Source organism: Rhinopithecus roxellana, chromosome 16 (genome assembly GCF_007565055.1).
Source record: "Rhinopithecus roxellana isolate Shanxi Qingling chromosome 16, ASM756505v1, whole genome shotgun sequence".
NCBI lineage: Eukaryota > Metazoa > Chordata > Mammalia > Primates > Cercopithecidae > Rhinopithecus > Rhinopithecus roxellana.
The window spans coordinates 14534545-14554312 of NC_044564.1; the positions used below are offsets into that span (position 1 = coordinate 14534545).

General features: G+C 46.2%; 1 protein-coding gene across 4 annotated transcripts in view; it reads left to right on the forward strand.

The window, feature by feature from the left end:
* The window catches only part of RAPGEF1 (Rap guanine nucleotide exchange factor 1), a 162968-nt gene that overhangs the window by 27853 nt on the left and 115347 nt on the right, over positions 1-19768 (forward strand). For 2 of the 4 annotated variants that reach the window (XM_010372845.2, XM_030919858.1), the window contains exon 1: positions 3841-3982. The exons of the other annotated variants lie outside the window; for them this stretch is intronic. In XM_010372845.2, the coding sequence (XP_010371147.2) occupies positions 3919-3982 (64 nt within the window). In that variant the 5' untranslated portion in view covers positions 3841-3918. Of the gene's footprint in view, positions 1-3840; positions 3983-19768 lie in introns of those variants that run through there. 4 annotated transcript variants of the gene reach the window in all.

Consider the following 19768-nt stretch of genomic DNA (forward strand, 5'->3'; position numbering starts at 1 on the left):
TAGTCATCCCTGAAGGAGTGACCTTGATAACACACAGCCAAGTCGGGTCTGATTGAAGGCAGTTCATACCGTTACAGCGTTCTCGGCGTATTTGTGCAAGGCTTGGAAACTTGTCACAGTGGCTGTGCAGTCAGCCCTCTGCTTCCCATTTGTGAAGAATCAAAAAAGTTTGTGTTGTCTCCCTGAAATGTGCACTGGAGGTGGGTCGCTTGCCCATCTTGGATTTCAGGCATATTGGTCTTTGGGATGGCTCTGTGTTTTTTTGTTTGTTTGTTTGCTCGCTCGCTTAGTCTGGGACACTGCAGAGGGGATGACTGTAAAAGACGCTTTCTGAGCTGGGGATTAGAGAGGAATTCTTAAGATTAGGTTATTCTGTTGCTGTCCCCCTCCCTCTCCCCCTGAGCAGTTCACATTGGAGTTACCTTGGGGGAGCCATGATTGAGAAGTGGTTGGACCACAGGGTCCTCATTTCAAAGCTCTTCTCTCAGGGAAATGTCCAGTTCATTCTAAAGGTGCATCAGTAAATTAGTTGTTTGGAACCTAGGATGCGTTTTTTCATGGAAACACCATTACGAATGTGTTGGCCCCCAGCTAAGAAATGACAGAGCGCACACCTGAGCCCAGGTTCTGTGACTGTGACCCATTGTTCTCTGTGTGCACAGGAGCCTCGAGGAGCTGCCCCAGACACGGCTCCTGACTTCAGGGGCTTTGCACTCCTGAGAGGGAAGAAACGCCAGGGCTGGGAGTGGCCTGAGCTAAGGAGTGGGGAAGTGGAGGAAACAGGCCCCAGCCACCCACACCCTCTGACTCTTGCTGGGAGAGGAGAGTTTATTTTATGGATTAGAAACTCTGGTTAACGCATTCCGGGGGAGAGGACAATCAGTGTGTGTATGTTGGGGATAATTCTCATTGGTTTATTCCGTCACCTATCCACCCATTTATTCAACAGAGAGCTATATAAATAGCACCTACTGTGTGCTAGGTATTCTGCTGTGCAGCTGGTTTCATTGGACCCCTCTAGCGTGGTGGGGGTTCCCTGTGCTTTATTCCAGTTTGTGGCTGCAGTTTAATCTGGGGAGGAGCTTGCGGCTCTGTGAGGGAAACGGGGAGCCTCTGCACGCATGCTCCTTCCTGCCGCCTCATTGGAGAGGGTGCAACAGACACATACCATTTGCTTTGCCAAGTTTGGAATCTCAGGCCGTGATTTTGCAAAAATGACCTCTGTATTGGTAGATCAAAATATGAGGCCTTAAGATTTTGTAGAGATTTGGATTTTGGTTTCGTCTGTTTTGCATAAATTGGAAAGATTATTTCCCCCTCCTGTAGAAAGGAAGGGCCTGAGGCCGGGCGCGGTGGCTCAAGCCTGTAATCCCAGCACTTTGGGAGGCCGAGACGGGCGGATCACGAGGTCAGGAGATCGAGACCATCCTGGCTAACACGGTGAAACCCCGTCTCTACTAAAAATACAAAAAAAAAATAGCTGGGCGAGGTGGCGGGCGCCTGTAGTCCCAGCTACTCGGGAGGCTGAGGCAGGAGAATGGCGTAAACCCGGGAGGCGGAGCTTGCAGTGAGCTGAGATCCGGCCACTGCACTCCAGCCTGGGCGACAGAGCGAGACTCCGTCTCAACAACAACAACAACAACAACAAAAAAAAAAAAAAAAAAAAGAAAGAAAGAAAGGAAGGGCCTGGTATGACACAGTGACCCACTGCGCCCAGAAACTAACAGGGCGTTAAGTGCCTCTTAAACTTAGTCTCTCTGGTTCTGTGGGTCTTTTATGGAATGTTGTCTCAAATTTTACTCCAGTTCTATACTTGCTTCCATTTTTTACCATCCAACTCTGTAAAATAAATTTACTTTGGTGCTTTTGGCTAAATTGACCAAAGCCAGACATCTGCCACCTAAGCTAATATATTTTCAGTCTACATTTATAAAAGTGATGAAGGGCTGGGCATGGTGCTCACGTCTGTAATCCCAGCACTTTGGGAGGCCGAAGTGGATGGATCACTTGAGGTCAGGTTGAGACCAGCCTGGCCAACATGACGAACCCCCATCTTGACTAAAAATTCAAAAATTAGCTGGGCATGGTGGCGCACACCTGTAATCCAGCTATTCAGGAGCCCGAGGCAAGAGAATCACTTGAGCTCAGGAAGCAGAGGTTGCAGGGAGCTGAGATTGCGCCACTGCACTCCTGCCTGGGTGATAGAGCAAGACTCCGTCTCAAAAAATAAATAAAATAAAATAAGCAGAGTGCAGTGGCTCACACCTGTAATCCCAGGACTGTGGGAGGCTGAGGCAGGAGTTTCACTTGAGGCAGGAGTTTGAGACCAGCCTGAGCAACATAGGGAGACCCTATCTCTACAAAAAGTTTTAAAAATTAACCAGGCAAGGTGGCATGCACCTGTAGTCCTAGCGTCTTGGGAGGCTGAGGCAGGAGGATTGCTTGGGCCCGGGAGGTTGAGGTTGCAGTGAGCCATGATTGTGCCACTACACTCAGCCTGGGTGACACAGCAAGACCCTGTTCCTGCCCTCCCCCAAAAACAAAGATAAATATTCACCAAGGACTTCCTGAGTGTCAGGCAGCATGCTAGGTACTTCACAAATGTTCTCTTGTATTTGATTCTTATTACAGCTGAGGAGGTGGGACTGGAATTATGCCCAGTTAACAGATAAGGAAACTGAGGCTACTGTGCTCAATTGGCAAAGCCAAGGGGCAGAGCTAGGATTTGCACCCAGGCTGGAGTGCAGTGGCGTGATCTCGGCTTGCTGCAACCTCCCCTTTCCAGGTTCAGGTGATTCTCCTGCCTCAGCCTCCCAAGTCACAGGGATTACAGTTTTGTGCCACCACGCCTGGCTAATTTTTGTATTGTTAGTAGAGACAGGGTTTCACCATGTTGGCCAGTCTGGTTTTGAACTCCTGGCCTCAAGTAATCCATCCACTTCAGCCTCCCAAAGTGCTGGGATTACAGGCGTGAGCCACCTCGCCCAGCTCAGAGCCTGCGTTCTTACCCATACCATGCTGTGGGGATTCTTTAGAAGTTTTATAACCTCAAACTTTGGGACTAAAATAAATGAAATATTTTCATCCACCTCGTCATTGTCTTCCTTTTTACCAAGAATATATGATTGATTTCATTCCCTTCTTTTCTTCCAGAAAACCCATCGTTCAGAATTTAGATAGTGTAGCACTTTTTCCAGCACAATTTTTCCCACAGTGCAGTGGAAGTTTGGAACGTGAGGTTGTAAATTCTTAGCTGTGTTTGTCCCCAAGGTGTTTTCTTCTTTGGAGACTGAGGTGTAGCAGTGTTTTTTGATGTCTTGTTTTGTTTTGTGTTGCCCTTGGAAACACAGCATTAGTGAAATCAGCTTGTTTTCTCTGACAGTACTTGTTACATGGTGCACACTGGTCTGATCGTGGGACTCTGAAATAGAAGGCGTGGCATAAGGGTCTGTGTGAAAATGTTTCTCCTGGCATGCCCCAGAATGGTTCATTGATGACTTTCAGCTTTTTTGATCACCTGATTCCCCATTTCTCCTGCGGGGAAAAGTGGTATTAAAAGTATTTGGACATAAAATTCATCTTTCCAGCCACTGCTGTGCTGGTGAGTAATAAAGTGTCAAAAGGATGACGAGGAAAGAGCTTCTTAATATAGACCATGCCTGAGACACACCGGTAGGGCGATAACAAGCCCTTTCTTCTGACTTCCTCCCTGGGGCCGAAGGGATTTTGAAAGGCAGAAGGCAAAGACTGTTCAGAATGAGATTCCTCAAGCTTCCCTTGTGAGGCTGCCTGGGCTCTGCTGCTGGGTGATTTGGGATGTCCAAGAGATGATCCCCTTTCAGCCAGTGACTCTGTCCTCAGTTGCTGTTCCAGAAAGACACTGGGGCTGGGAAGGGCCCTGTGTCCTCTGGCTTTAAAATGGGCAATGCTATTGAAAAACAGAAGCCCTTGAAACGAAGTCATCTGTACCCCTGGAAACAAGGTAAGAAAGCCCTGTGCTTCCTTCCCAGGAAGAAGCAAGAGAGCAGTTTTCTCTGAGAGACTGGCCCAGCACCAGAGCTGAAGTGCCTGGGGAATCACTTTCCAGAGCAGAAAGCACTGGTAGTCCAACATGGTTTCAAGGAAATTCACAGTTCTTCTGAGGAATAAGATGATTCCTCTCTCAATATGAGGGCTTGGTTTGGCTGACGGTTTAGGTTCAACTTGAGATGTTTCATTCAGTGCAGTATGTGTCTGTTGAAAATTTTTACTTTTTTTGAGACGGAGCCTCGCTCTGTCACTCAGGCTGGAGTGCAGTGGCACGATCTCGGCTCACTGCACCCTCCGCCTCCCAGGTTCAAGCAATTCTCTGCCTCAGCCTCCTGAGTAGCTGGGATTACAGGCACCCGCCACCACGCCCAGCTAATTTTTGTATTTTTAGTAGAAATGGGGTTTCACCATCTTGGCCAGGCTGGTCTTGAACTCCTGACCTCATGACCCACCTGCCTCCGCCTCCCAGAGTGCTGGGATTACAGGTGTGAGCCAATGCGCGTGGCCGAAAATTTTTACTTTTTTAGAAATATTCCAAGTCAGGCAGGTGCAGGGGCTCACGCCTGTAATCCTGGCACTTTGGGAGGCTAAGGCGGGCAGATCACTTGAGGTCAGGAGTTCGAGTCCAGCCTGGCCAACATGGTGAAACCCCATCTCTACTAATAATACAAAAATTAGTCAGATGTGGTGGCAGGCACCTGTATTCCTAGCTACAGGATGAGACAGGACAATCGCTTGAACCCAGAATGTGGAGGTTGCAGTAGCTGAGATTGCACCTCTGCACTCCAGCCCGAATGACAGAGTAAAACTGTCTCAAAAAAAAAGAAAAAGAAAAAGAAAAAGAGATATTCCAAGTCAAAGCTTTGATATCTAGTAGTTTGAGGCTTTTGTGATATTTTTGGTTTAGAGAATGTTATTAACAGCTTTTAAATATATAGCACTTCCAAAAGTTCCAAAGTACTTTCAAGGTACTTTCTGTAAAATCTTAACATTTATCCATCCTGGACACCCAGGGAGTGGGATAGCAACCTCTCCTGACACCTGCTCTGTCTTTCTAGGGCTTGGGGTCATGTCAGCTTGAGAAGGAGGAAGTTGGCAGGGCCACAGAGCAGTGCAGTACATTTGGAACTCAAGGACCTTTAATAGTGTGTCAGTGCAGGGCAGTCTTCTGATGCACTCAGCGGCCTTTTTTCATAGTTACTGACCCAGGAGGCCGGCTGGCTGGCAGACATGCCAGAGATGACACATGTGACACTTTACCAGGTCTTTGTCTCCTCTTGCCAGAAGAAGTTGCAGTAGCATTTGACCGGTAGCAAGACAGTTTGTTCACAGCTGCATATATGGGTGTGTTTATGAAAAGAAAAAAAAAATAACTGGAAGAAAATGCATGGAAATGTTAAGAGCAGTTGCTGTTTGTCAAATGATAGATCTTTTTCTCTTGAAAAGCAAGTAGGTGGGATGCTAATTTACTGTCAGGTTCCAGCCCTTCTGACTTTGCATGAGTCATTCTTTTGTCTGACATGTTACTTTGGAAAGGGTAGTCCTTAGCCATCCTTGATTGGATCCTGGTTTGAACAAAACAGCTATTAAAGACATTGGGGGACAGTTCGGGAAATTTGAATATGAACTCCAGGGTGGATTATAATGAGGAACTGTTGTTCATGTGATTATGTGTGATACGGTGCTGAGTCATGTAGGAGTATGTGCTTTTTTGAATAGTCATGCTGAAGTATTTAGGGGTGAATAGTTATGCTGTCTATCATTTACTGTCTAAAATCACAATCACTCTGTGATTTTCCCTGTGTACACGTTAATAAATTTGTATGCCTTTTCTCCAATTAAAAACAATACTGTAATCCCAGCACTTTGGGAGGCCGAGGCAGGCAGATCACTTGAGCTCAGGAGTTCGAAACCAAGACCAGCCTGGGCAACATGGCAAAACCCCATCTCTACCAAAAATACAAAAAATTAACCAGGCATGGTGGTGCGCGCATGTAGTCCCAGCTACTCAGGAGGCTGAGATGGGAGGATTGCTTGAACCTAGGAGGCAGAGGTTGCAGTGAGTCGAGATTGCACCATTGCACTCCAGCCTGGGTGACAAAGCAAAACCCCCGTTTCAAAAAAAAAAAAGAATCCCAGGGCACCACCATGACCCTGATCTGCAGCCCACATTCAACGTGGTTGTGAAATCTTGATGAATGAATGATGGCCCCAGGTTCCAGGGCAAGTAGCACTGTCTGTGTCTAGTTTAGGGACAGGCGAATGGGAATCCCGGGCATATCGTTATGTGGATTTGCTACAGGCAGTTGGGACAGCCCAGACGGCCCCTAATTTCTGCCCCGGTGCCCCTGTTTTAGGTGCTTCAGAGAATAAGACTTTAACCAGAGCCAAAGATGATCATGATTAGGAAGGGCAGGCCCAGAGTGCGTTCCAAAGGCAAATTTAAAGGAAACTGTTATCTGCCATTTAGATCATTTACGTGTGTTTCCATGTCATACACTTGGGGAGTTGAAAAGCCGCAGGGGCAGAACACCAATGTGAAAAACATGAATCTCACAGCCTCCACCTGCATTTTATGCTTGCTAGAGAAGCTTCTCTAGTGATTTGAGACAGTGTGGGACACATACCCGATGAGGGGACCACTATACTGTCTGACTTATGGTTCTGGTTTTTATTTTTTGATAGCTCTCAGGACCAACCCCACACAGAAGAAAATGTTTTTTACAATATGGATGCTCTTCGTGGTTGAGAAATCTGACTCATTTGTATTACCATAGTGAGTTCCAGCAGGCCCCAAACAGAAAAAAATAAGATGGGAAGTGGCACGAGGCAGTGGCTCAAGTGTGATCCTGAGAGTTCCAACCAGAGTTCTGGCCCAGCCCGCTCTCCGACCTTGAACAGATGCATTTTCTAATGCCAAATGCCATGGCTTTCCTTGTCTGCACTGCTTTCAAACTTCCAGCTTCCAGAACAATAAGACTATAAATTACTGTTATTTAAAGGCACCCAAATGTGTGGTACATTGTTATAGCAGCCATAACAAACTAAGATAGTGGGTACAGGTGGGAGAAGCATTGATTATTGATTGTTAACTGTAACTAGGCTTTCCTTGTCTACAGTGGCCTGTTCCAAATGACTGCATCTTATTGTGTTATTTAATTTACATCCCCAGGTTTTTTTTTATTATTATTATTGATCTGTTTACCACTTGATTGTAAACCACCTGAGGGCAGGAAGTCGCAGGGTTCATTGCTTTGTCCTCGGCACTTGCACAGTGCCTGGCACATGTGCCCTCTGTGAGTGCTCTCTGGCTCTAGTTTTGCTGCTGGTATAAAGGGTAGGCGTATGCCGGGCATGGTGGTTCCTGGTGCACAGTGGACATGCAATAAATAGTGGTTACCAGTGCCAGCAGGTGTATTTGGGACTTGGAAGGTGGCAGGTGGTTATTTGGGACCTGGAAATTGTTCATTCTAGCCTTTCATGGCCCAAAGTAGAAACATTGGAAAATGAAAATAGGTACACCTTCCTCTATCCCACAGCAGTTCTGAGTTTACAAACAGTAAATGTATTGATGATTGTTCAATTGCAAATATTGCTTCACAAAAGCCCCTCTTAAAGAGTCAACATTTAGTCGTTGATTCATACAACTGGAGGAAACTTTGAAATTCAGAGCTAAATTGAACTTCTCTGAAATAGGCTTATAATCCTACCCTCCCAGAGGTAGGCAGGCAGGCACCCTGCCTGACTGGCTCCTTTCCTTCTTTCCTTTCCTTTTATTCCTTCCTTTCCTCTCTTTTTTTTTTTTTCTCTCTTTGAAAATAATTTGAAGAGTTGCTTACTGTGTTCATTTTGGCTCTTGGGAGTACGGCACTGACAGAAGTTTCCTTGGGAATTAAAAATTGCAGCAGTAATTGCAAATTGAATTGTTATCTCCTTCAAAAATCCCAGCAGCTCCAGGCCATACCAGCCTGGTAAATGGAAATGTTAATGATTTGCATGTTTGTACACAGTGTGGGTGTGAGCGAATGAAATTAACACCCTTAGTAGAAGAGCTGAGTATAAAAAGCTTCAGCCCACAGGCCTTGGTGGATTGTGGGGTTTGCTGTGCTATAAGCAGATTGGCAGGCCCAGTTGGGGCTGGGGGTGGCAGGGGGTGAGTTAAGGATTTGCCTCAGTTCTGAATGCGAGTGGTTCTTCTGCCATAGGGGCAAATTTAGAAATGTTTGCTTTCCAGCCAGCAAAGGTGTTTAGACTCGCCTCTGCAGACTAGATGGCAAAGTAGCATCTGGTGCAACTGGATGCCCATGTGCCAGCTAATTAATATTGATCCGGAATGCACAAGGGCTGGGTGCTGCAATAACCACCAGCTCAGTGCGTTCTAGCTTCTAAGTAAGGCAAGACAAATTACTTCACATTTCCAGGCCTGTTTCCTGATCTCTAAATGAGATTAATAATAATGCATACTTTGAGGGACTACTGTGAGCACTAATGAGATAATTCACATGAAGGGGTTATAGCCCTTAGCATACAGTGAGCATTTAATGAATAATAGTGATTCTTGTTATGCGTTGCATAGTAGAGAGAACCTTGGATTGACCAGATCCATGGACATGGATTATCTGCCTATCTTCATCCTAGTCCCAGTGGCTGTATGAGTTTGGGTAACTCTCCACCTGTTTCCATCGCTCAGTTTAATGTATCACATGCCCACTCGTCTTGAAGGACCCCTTGCAGGCCGTGCATCAATGACCATCAGCATTGGTCACATTGCCTTTCAGATCTGCTAGCTCCTGGAGCATTCAGTACCTGCTTAGACAGCCTCAGTTTGGCTGAGCTGAGAGATCACAGGAGAGCTTTTTTTTTTTTTTTTTTTTTTTTTGAGACGCAGTCTCGCTCTGTCACCCAGGCTGGAGTGCAGTGGCTGGATCTCAGCTCACTGCAAGCTCTGCCTCCCGGGTTCACGCCATTCTCCTGCCTCAGCCTCCCGAGCAGCTGGGACTACAGGCGCCCGCCACCTCGCCCGGCTAGTTTTTTGTATTTTTTTAGTAGAGACGGGGTTTCACCGTGTTAGCCAGGATGGTCTCGATCTCCCGACCTCGTGATCCGCCCGTCTCGGCCTCCCAAAGTGCTGGGATTACAGGCTTGAGCCACCGCGCCCGGCAGGAGAGCTTTTTATGGTGTTGAATTTCTTTGAAAATTTCTTTAGAACTCTGGAGCCCAGGTGCCAGGGTGGAGTCTTTGTTCTCCCACTTTCTAGTTGGCTGACCTTCAGCAAGTTACTTAATTTCTGGGCCTCAATTTCCTCATCTGCAAATAGTGCCCACTTCCTAGGGAGATGTGAGGATGAAGGAGTCTGTCCATGCAAAGTGCTTAGGACGGTGCCTGGCTTGCAGTCAGTATCCAGTCAATGTTTATTATTGTTATTACTTTTGGGTCACATACAGCGAAGTTACGTTTGATTTTGGTTGAAATGATGTTACATTATTAAAGAAAAACATTGGAGCAAACAGACACAATGCAAACAAGAAAATGCATGTTGAGTGTCTAAGCCTAAAAGACATAAAAGACTGGGCATGATGGCTCGCTCGCACCTATAATCCCTGCACTTTGGAAGGCTGAGGTGGGAGGATTGCTTGAGCTCAGGAGTTCAAGACCAGCCTGGACAACATAGTGAGACCCTGTCTGCAAAAAATTTTTAAAAATAAAATTAAATTAACTGGGCGTGGTGGCACACATTCAGTGGCATGATCATGACTCACTACAGCCTCTGCCTCCTGGACTTAGGTGATCCTCCCTGTGTGTCAGCCTGGGTGAGCTGAGGTCCTGTCTTAAAATGAATGAGTGACCTAAAACATAGTAAGGCGGCAAAAGTGTTAGTTGGTGCCATTATTCTTTTTCAGAGTGGCTGCACACGATGCATATTTTTCATAGAGTTGTCAACATGTGCGAATAATTTTGCTTTTTTTTCTTTTAATTTTATGCTTCTATGTGGTCTTCATATCTACTATGACTGTGACATGCCACCATGTTACTGTTCCGTAACTTATGAAATCATTCACCCGCTGTTGAATACTGAAATTATTTCCACTTTTTACAGGTCAGGCAGCAGTAAGTAGCTTCATTAATATAGTTTTGTGATTCTGTTGGATCATGTCCTTAGGATAAGTTCCCAGTGTAAAGTTCCCAAGCCAGGAACACAGAAATAGCTTTAAGGACCTTGCCTTGTTGTTTTCCAAAAGTGATGCATTTTCATGAGTGATGTATACATTTACCAGTTATTCACAAGCACATCAGTGCTGAATATTATTTTGAAATCATTCCTCTTGTAAAACGTAAACTACACTTACAAACGCCATTTTGATGAATTATCTGATGGCATGGGACTCAGAGAAAGGGTATGGGAATTTCAAAAGCCATTATCAGTGTTAAGAATCCGTTTCGTTAGAAAATTCTAATTTCCCACAGTCATTTGCTTAGGGCTTGACTCAATCTCATTCAAGTGCTGAGTTTCGTAGAAAAGAGACATGAGGCCTTATTTAAGCGTACCCAATTACCATCACAACTTTTTGTCTTCTGCCTCCCAGAGAGCAGTGATTATTAAATACTTAGTTTCTTCACATGAAAGAGACAGAGTGAACCCAGAAGTGTTATTAACATCGTTAATGTAATGCTTACTGTTAGGCAGTGTGACTAATGACCCAACAATCCCTCTTCGCTGCTTCTGTAGAGGGCTAACCATTTCCCCAACTGCATATGTATGACAAGAGCATCAATTTCGTTGTTAGGAAAATACATTAAACAGCTTGCTGGGAGGGTGGTTTGAATCAACTAGTGCAGAGGGTCAGGGTGTTGGAGTGAATATAATGGACAAGGCCATTGGTTCATCAGTGAGCTTAGAAGCCATATTGGGATGTAGTCATAAACTGGTTTGGGGTAGGAGAAGAAGGTAAACAAGGCCGGGCGCGGTGGCTCATGCCTGTAATCCCAGCACTTTGGGAGGCCGAGGCGGGAGGATCACAAGGTCAGGAGATCGAGACCATCCTGGCTAACACGGTGAAACCCTGTCTCTACTAAAAAATACAAAAAACTAGCCGGGCGAGGTGGCGGGCGCCTGTAGTCCCAGCTACTCGGGAGGCTGAGGCAGGAGAATGGCGTGAACCCGGGAGGCGGAGCTTGCAGTGAGCTGAGATCCGGCCACTGCACTCCAGCCTGGGCGACAGAGCAAGACTCCGTCTCAAAAAAAAAAAAAAGAAGGTAAACAAAAGATTATTTAACATGACTTTGGAGTCACAGATGTCTTGAGCTAGAAGAGAAGAGTAAAAATCTCAAATTATTCCCTAATTTTGCCAGTGAAGAAATTGAGGCTTCTAGAAGTGAAGTAACTTGTCTGAAGCCCGGCAGCTAGTATGTGGCTTTGTGTCTCCTAAGTTAGGATAGCAATATAACAGTGATATAGTAATGCATGTAATAATATAAAGCCATACAACATATTGTATATGTTATGATTTTATATTTACATGTTACAGAATATTCAATACATTGTATATGCAATCCCTTATGTATTGTATTGTATATAATATGTGATACAATAATATATGTAACAATGATACAATAATAACATATTGGGATACAGTATTACAATAATGCCTGTGGCTTCCTTTTTGCCAGGCGTGGCACTGAAAGGTCTGTTTATATTAGGAGCTTCCATTTGGGAGCAGTTGATAGGTAACTCAAGTGTCCCAGAAATGGGTTTTTTCTTAAGTGAAAGATCAGATGTTGGAAATGGAAACCCTAAGTGTGACAGAATTTTTCTCATGAGAAGTGTGGGTATAGTTTTGGGTGTGGGTAAGAAAAGGGAAGGAAACTTCATTCTGTCATCAGATACCTCCAAATTTAGAACAATATCTATCGTAGCCATTGGCTTTCGGATATGCTTTACCCTGGGAACATGCGTAAAATACATTTCCGTGTTGGGCTATTTCTTTCCCAGCTGTGTAGAGGGTGTCACCATTATTTTAGATAATAGCCATGGCCAGTGGCCACTTTATCTCTAATCACTTTTCCAATCACTTTTCGCTGATTGCTTCTAAGGCATTTCATTTCAGATGTTACTTTTTGCTGAAATACCTGGGTGGCTGTTTCAGGGGCCTCATGGACTACCAAGGAGTTTGCCCCCAGGGGTTGGTGAACTTCTAAAAGCCCCAAGTTGTGAATATTTTACGCTTTTCAGGCCCAAGAAGCAAAATTAAGACTATTATATAGATATCCATAAAACCGTTTAAAGTGAAATCATTTAAAAATATGAAAACCATTCTTCACTTGCAGGCTACGAACAAGTAGCCTGCACAGACAGGTCCGGGTGAACTTGGGCTGTGGGCAGGAGTTTGCCAGTCCCTGACCTGCAGTGTGGCTTTGGTTCGGGTGTTCTCTGCAGTCATTCTTACTCTGGAATCCAGAAGCAGGTCACTCATCAGTTTAAAAAGGTCAAAGAATCTTGTGATTTTTGGGCCAGAAGACGACTGAACCATGACTCCCCCCCGAGCTGCCTCCTGTTTGACTGGGGTCGTTCAGCGAGCCTTCTGGCTTCTCCGGCAAACACACATTCAGGTCTCCATCTATGCAAATGGAGACCTCCTTCTCCTTCTCACCACTGTAAGGAGAAATAGACAGTGGAAGTTTTGTAGAACCTCGTGATTAACTATAGAGGCTTTCAGCATTTTTCCTTTACCATTAAATGGGGCACTGTACTAAAAAAAATTCTATTGTTTCTATATTTGTTCATTTATTGATTGGATGTTCATTCATCCAACAAATGTTTATTGAACAGGTCCTGTGTCACCACTGTTCCAGGCACGGGGGGTATCTAATGAGGAAAATAAGACAACTCTGCCCTCTGGAGTTTTTAGTGTACATGTGAACAAGTATAATATTGTAGGCTTTTGGATGACAACAAGTATAATATTGTGTCCTATAGAGGAGCTAGGGAAGGGGACAGGATGCCGGGGGAAGAGGGTTGTTAGTTTTACGTGTGATGGAAAGGGAGAGTGATCAGAAATAAGGAGCAGAAGCCCATGTGTTGCAGATGTCTGGGCAGGCGTGCTCCGGAAAAGGAAGAGGTGGCACAGAAGTCCCGAGCTGGGAGTGTGTGACTAGGGCGGAGGCTGGAGACCCATGGCAGATGAGGCCAGGCCTTGAGATGACTGTAAGGACTTGGAAGGGAAAGCCAGTGGGATTTGCTGAGGGGTTGAGTATGGGGTGCAAGAGAGAAAGAGGAGTCTAGGACGACCCCAGTGGTTTTGGCCTGAGCATCAGAAGGTTGATGTTCGAAGCAGGAGTGCTCCAGTGGCACAGATTGTGGGGGACGACTGGGGCTGTGTGGGTACAGAGTGAGTTTGAGGTGCCTGTCAGAGATCAAGGAGGTGGCCATTAGGCTATTAAAATCTGGAGTTCAGAAAAGAAATGTAGGCTTTTTTGAGAGTTGTTGACATAAAGACGGTGTTTAAAGCTATGAGACTGAGTGAGATTACCAGCAAGTGAGTCAGAGAAGAGCAGGGGCCATAGCCTGAGCCCCAGAGCACTCCAGCATTAGGAGGTGGAGGAGATGAGGGAGCACCAGCAGAAACCTCGAAAGACCTTCCAGGAAGGTAGGGGGAAAGCAGTAGATTGGTGTTCAGAAGCCAACTGCAGGAAGTGTTCCTGAGGAGGAGGCTGAGAGGGGGCTGCGGTGACACATGATGCTGACTGCGTCAAGTCACGTGAGGGGCAAGACTTGGCCTTGGCATTCAGTAACATAGTGGTCACTGGAGACCTCGACAAGAAGTGTCAGTGGGGCCAGGCGCGGTGGCTCATGCCTGTAATCCCAGCACTTTGGGAGGCCGAGGCAGGCGGATCACCTGAGGTCGGGAGTTTGAGACCAGCTTGACCAACATAGAGAAACCCCATCTTTACTAAAAATACAAAATTAGCCGGGCATAGTGGCACACGCCTGTAATCCCAGCTACTTGGGGCGCTGAGGCGGGAGAATCACTTGAACCTGGGAGGCAGAGGTTGCAGTGAGCAGCCAAGATCATGCCATTGCACTCCAGCCTGGACAACAAGAGCGAAACTCCGCCTCAAAAAAAAAAAAAAAAAAGTGTCAATGGAGTGTTGAATATGAAAGTGTTAAAGAACAAGCAGAGGAGAATTGGCCACAGGGAGCGTGGGCCCTTCTTAGAGTTTTGCTGAAAGCAGGAGTGAAGACACAAGGTGGTAGTTGTTAAGGGTATTGGAGTCAAGGGAAAGTTTTATTTATAAAGGGTGAAATAATGGCAAGGTTGCGTGCTGATGGGAATGACCTGGTAGAGATGGAAACATCGCTCAAGACCAGGAGACTGGCCGGACAAGAGAGAAGTCCTGATTATCAGCTGCGGCGCATTGAGTATTACTCCAGTCATTGCTGACAAATCACCCCGGTATTTAGGGAGCTTAAAGAACAACTGGGCACCTAGTTTACACTTCTGCAGCTGGCAGTTCAGGCTGGACTGCTGGGCTCCTGGTCTTGCCTAGGGTCCCTCAAATGTCTACAATCAGCAGATGGGAGGGCTTATTCCTGGGCCTCAGGCTAGCCCAGGTTCCCTCGCCTGGTGGAGTTGCCCACCTCAGAGGCGGGGTGGGGGGCTGAGGCCCCAGGTCAGAAACCGCACAGTCACCTCCACTTCTTTTCATTGGCTAAAGCAGGCCACAGGCCAGCCCAGATTCAAGGGGAAGGGAGAGAGGACCTGCCCCCTCCCTTTACCCGTCCTTCTAACAGGAGAGTGCAGAGTCATCTAGCCAAGCTGTGGGTGTAAGGAACAGGGAATCATTTGGCCATTACTGCAAACAATCTGTCACAGCTGTCTGTGAGCTAAGCATGTTGCTTTCGATCGTCACAAGAGTTCTTTGGGGTAGGTAGTATGATTTTGATTTTACAGATGAGAAAACCAGGTCACCAAGTGTCCAGTAACTTGTTCAAGATCATGCAGCTAGTAAGTGGCAGAATTGGGACCTAAACTGGTCTCTGACGTCAAAGCCCCTTTCTTCCCTGTTCTCCCTTCCTGCAAGTGTCTGTTTACAAGGGTAGACTAGAGGGCCCCTCCTCCCTTTGCTTGTCAGGCATGAGAATAATATTTTGGTGGATGATGATTATCTCATAATCAGGGCGGACTGAGGGAAGTGGTCATCTTGTTGTGGCGTGCATGTTTACTGTACAGGGATTGGACAACTCTATTTATGAGAATCCCATTGAGGTCACAGTGGTGTGTTACTGACAGAGATTCATGTCTCTGCTCGCAGCTGGTCCCTCAGTGTTCTTTGACAGTCTTTGCCCTTGTCCTTGGTCAGCTGACTCTCCTGTCCAGATAGTCACACATGTTCCCCTTCACGCCCCACTTTGTTCCAGGCCTCTGATTTCCTCTGCCTTTACGCTGGCCCCTCTTTCTGTCCCTGACACAGGTACACTCAGCCTCTAGTCCAGGTTCCCTCTGCCCAGGTCCTCTTCCCTCCAGAACTTGTCATAATCAACTGTCTTTTCAACTAAGTGGACTTCAAACTTTCCAAGAGTAGAATCCAAAATGTGGGAAAATTTGAATTAGCATCAGGGAACTTTGGCTCTGCCACTGGTTGTATAAGTCTTGAGCAGGTCCTGTACCCTCAGGTTCACGAATCTGGGAAGAGTGGGCACCTTGAGCCATCTCCAAGGCCATTCAGGGAGAGCGAGATCTCTTTATGTCTGCCTTGGAAACCCTTGGCCTAGAGCTCAGTTCTGTTGCAGCGGCTGCAGTGTGTCCTGGGTGTATACCTGACAGCCCTGCATTTTGCTGCAAGAGCTGCAGCCTTCTGTCTGCCCTCTCCTAATTCAAGTGTCAAAACCTTGTTGGCCCCAGAGCTAGAGCACCTGCCAGCCACTTCGCTCATTTAGGAAAGCAGGAGGTAGGTCCTGTGCTGAGTCCACAATCTCAGCAAAAACCTCAGTGAAAATGTTTTCCAACTGTCTTTGGATAGAGGGAGCAGAGCAGTGAGTAATTAGGTTCAATCACCCATTTCAAGTCTCTGTGACCCTGGTTATATAGGGAGCCCGGAACTGGGCCCTTCTTGGAGTCCCTGGGTTGGGATCTGAGCCAGCTGAGTGTGAGGGAGGGAGGGAGCGAGAAGGGATGGAGGAGAAGCCTGAGCCAGTGGAGGGCTGCTGTCTCTGCTGCGCTTTCAGCAAACTGATCTCAGGCATGACATTCAGGATGCAGAGTTGCTCCTTACTTTTTTATGTAGCTTGCTACGAGAAAATAGTCCTGCTACTTATGTATCAATGTAATCTTGGGGACATTACTTCATTTCTGTCAGCCTCAATTTACTCATCTGTAAAATGAAGGCACCTGCCTTAGCGTATGAGGCGTGAATGCAAGAATACTTGACAATACTTGGCATAGAGTTAGCCCTCGATAAATTTCAGCTGCCATTGTTATTATAGAACCTTCACATTTTGTTGTGTTTATATTGTAAATCATTGGTTAAAGATGTTTTTATTGTCATGCTAGCTCCGTACTTTCAAGATGCATCCTTGTAGTATTTCTTACCCATTTAGTTATTGATTCACTGAGTTGGTATTTATCAGACACCTTATGGACAAGGAACCCTTGATTATTATCTTTCTGTTCAGGTTATGATAAGCTGTTCATTTCTTAGCACTTGCCACTATGATATTCAGAGCTACAGTTCACTGAGCACCTGTTTCAATAGAGTTGCTCACTGGAGAGATAGATTCTAACGTCAGAGCATAAAGAGAACATGGCACAGAGGAAGAATTAGCCTTGAAAGATCCCTTAAATCGTCTGTAAAGTACAGTGTACATCGGAGGTCATCAGACTTTTTCTATAAAGACCATATAGTACATATTTTAAGCTTTGCAGGCCACATGTGGTCTCTGTCACATATGCTTCTTTATTTTCCTTTTTATAGCCCTTTAAGATGGAAAAACCTTTTGTTAGCTCTGGGCCCTTAAAAAATAGGCCTTTGTCTACATGAACAGACTGTGTGGTATGTCTTCTCTAGGATGGTCCAGGGGTCCCCGCCTCCTGGTATTCACACGCAGGTGTCATCCCCTCCCTCTCTGCATCGGGGCTGGTCTTGTGACCAGTAGAATACAGCAGAAGTCATACAAGATGTTGTAGCTTCCGCCAGCCTGTCTCTCTTGGATCCCGGGCCCTGGGGGAGATCAGCTGTCCTGTGGTGAGGTGAGGCCACAGGTGAGGGTCTGTGACTCCAACTAGCAGCCCACAGGGAAGGGAAGCAGCTCTACCAGCCCCAGTCAGGCCTCAGGTGACTGCAGCTTCACGAGACGTCTTCCTGAGCCAGAACTATCCAGCTTGTGTCAGTCACTCTGCCTTTCAGTTCATTATAAAATCCACAGCAGGGAACAGGGTGCAGTGAGGAGTTCTAAAGAATGCCTGCTTGCCTGCAGAGTTACTTTGATTTTTTATTTAAGTGTCTGCTGGTTACACTTGTCCACAAATCTGTTTATGGAGAAGATGAGATGGGAACACGTTATTCATGGGTGTTCTCATTATCATGCATCTCTTGGAGTTTCCATCATTCCAGCCAGAGAGAACATTTACCATTCAGCAGATGGCTGCATATAGACATTTAAGTTAAGTTTCCTGAGGGAGTGATGCACCTTTTCTGGATGAGCCAGACATTGAGGTGCACCACTCAGTCCTTGGCAGCAGCCCCCACTAAGGTCAGGATTGGTGGCTAAACATCTAACTTGATCCAACTCACTCCTGATGCCCCCGCCTCCACTGATACCCAGTGTGGCCTCTGCTGTAACACAGCAGTGCGCTTGCGATCTGGGGAGAGCTTTTGCTTTCACATTGAATAGCTTCAGATGGCTTTGCTCTTTTTCCGTTATGCCGAGAGGCCCTTCTACACTAAATGGCTCATCCATGGGTAGCTACCATTGACCTCTATCGTGTGGCCTGCTTTGGGAAGACAAGCTGGGTCAATTGGTTCTGCCTCAGAAATTTGAAACCGAACACGGAGAGGCATTCTAATCATTGGCGGGGATTTGAGCTAAAGAATCTACAGAATTGGAACCAGGCAGCCTCTGTGTGCTTCCAAATTATGAGAGAATAGTAACTCAGAAGAAGCACGTTCATGCATTTATCTGATGAACATTGATAAGGCACATGCCAGGCCTTGTTTTAGCCACTTGGGTTCCAGATCTCCTCATGAAACCTATATTCCTAGTAGGGGAAAATACACAATAGACAATCAACATTATCCATTAGTGAGCTGCATGTAAAGGAAGTGTGAAGGTGATGAGTGCTGTAGGAAGGAGGATAAGGGGGCATCAGGAATTCCAGGGATCGTGGGGTCAGGTTGCAGAGCTAAAGAGGGTGTCCGGGGTGGCCTCATTGAAAGGTGAGATCTGCATCAAGTCTTGAGAAGGTGAGGGAGCTGGCGAAGCAGATAACTGGGGCACAGGCATGCCAGGCAGGGGGACCTGGTAGGTATTGAAGGAACAGCACGAGACCAGTGTGACTGGAGCAGAGTGAGCGAGAGCGTGCCAGCCTTGGAGGTCATTGCAAGATTACATTTCTGTTTCATTTTAACAAACCTTTGAGCACCTGCTCTGTGTCAAGTAGTATTTGGCACAAAGCTTTTCAAACCTGGGTTCCTCATCTGAACCACATAATACAGAACTCTGTGACTATTCAGCTCTTCAGCTCTTCCAGGAGTGTGACACAGCTGATGCTTTCTGGATGCGTGGAAGAGAAATTCATTCAGTACATCCAGTGCATGCCCTAGGGTATTAGGCCTCATTCTCTGCTGGAACCCTGACTGAAAAAGGCAGAATTCCTCCCCCAGCCCCTGCCCTGTAATTACAGACTAGTAAATACTATGAAAGATCAGAAGTAGGATCTGAAGGGTAAGTCAGAGTTAACTAGGTGAAATGTGAGGTGGGCCCTTGGGGAGGGAGAGGATACTGTCTAGGTGAGAAAACAGTGGGCAGAGACCTGAGGGAAAGGTGGGAGAGGGGGTGAGATGGATTTTGTAGGGCCTGTCAAAGCCTTGAGTTTAAGAGCACTTAAACTCAAGCTCAAGCTAAATAGCCATTAAGTGTTTGGGAGTTGAGAGAGAGAGAGAGAGGGAGAAGCGAGCAAGAGCGAGAGCGCCTCGGAAAGTCAAGAATGGAATTCTTAGGCTACCTTGTATTTGCAGGCAGATGATGGCAGCTTGGATAAGGGTGGTGGCAGTGGGACAGATTCCCTGGATATAATGGAAACTCCAAGAGGACTTGGGAATGGATGGGATCTGGGATTTGAAAAGGTATTGTCAAAAGACAACATTATCCTGCCAAGTGAAAAAGGTAGGCATAAGCAAGGAAAAATCAAGAGGAGTCAGAGTCTCATTATGATAAAACATCTTGTTCTGATGTCTTGGGAAAAGCTGTCCACAGCATGAAGTTGTCAGCTTCTTGTCCTGGTTTGCAGTTTGACTGTCTGTGAGTATAACATCTGGTGTTTGGGTGAACTCTCTGTGGCCTACATATCAGGTGTGAGACCTGTCCCTCACAATATACATGGAGTTGTCAAGCTCCAGCTTGTGGGGCTTGTGGGACAGAGCAGTTCTTGTTCGTATTTGGAGAGTTGTAGCCAGATGTTTCCAAATAGGAAAGTAGAAGAATTCCGGATCCAGTTCAGTCTACAAATAGTAAAAACTCAAAAAC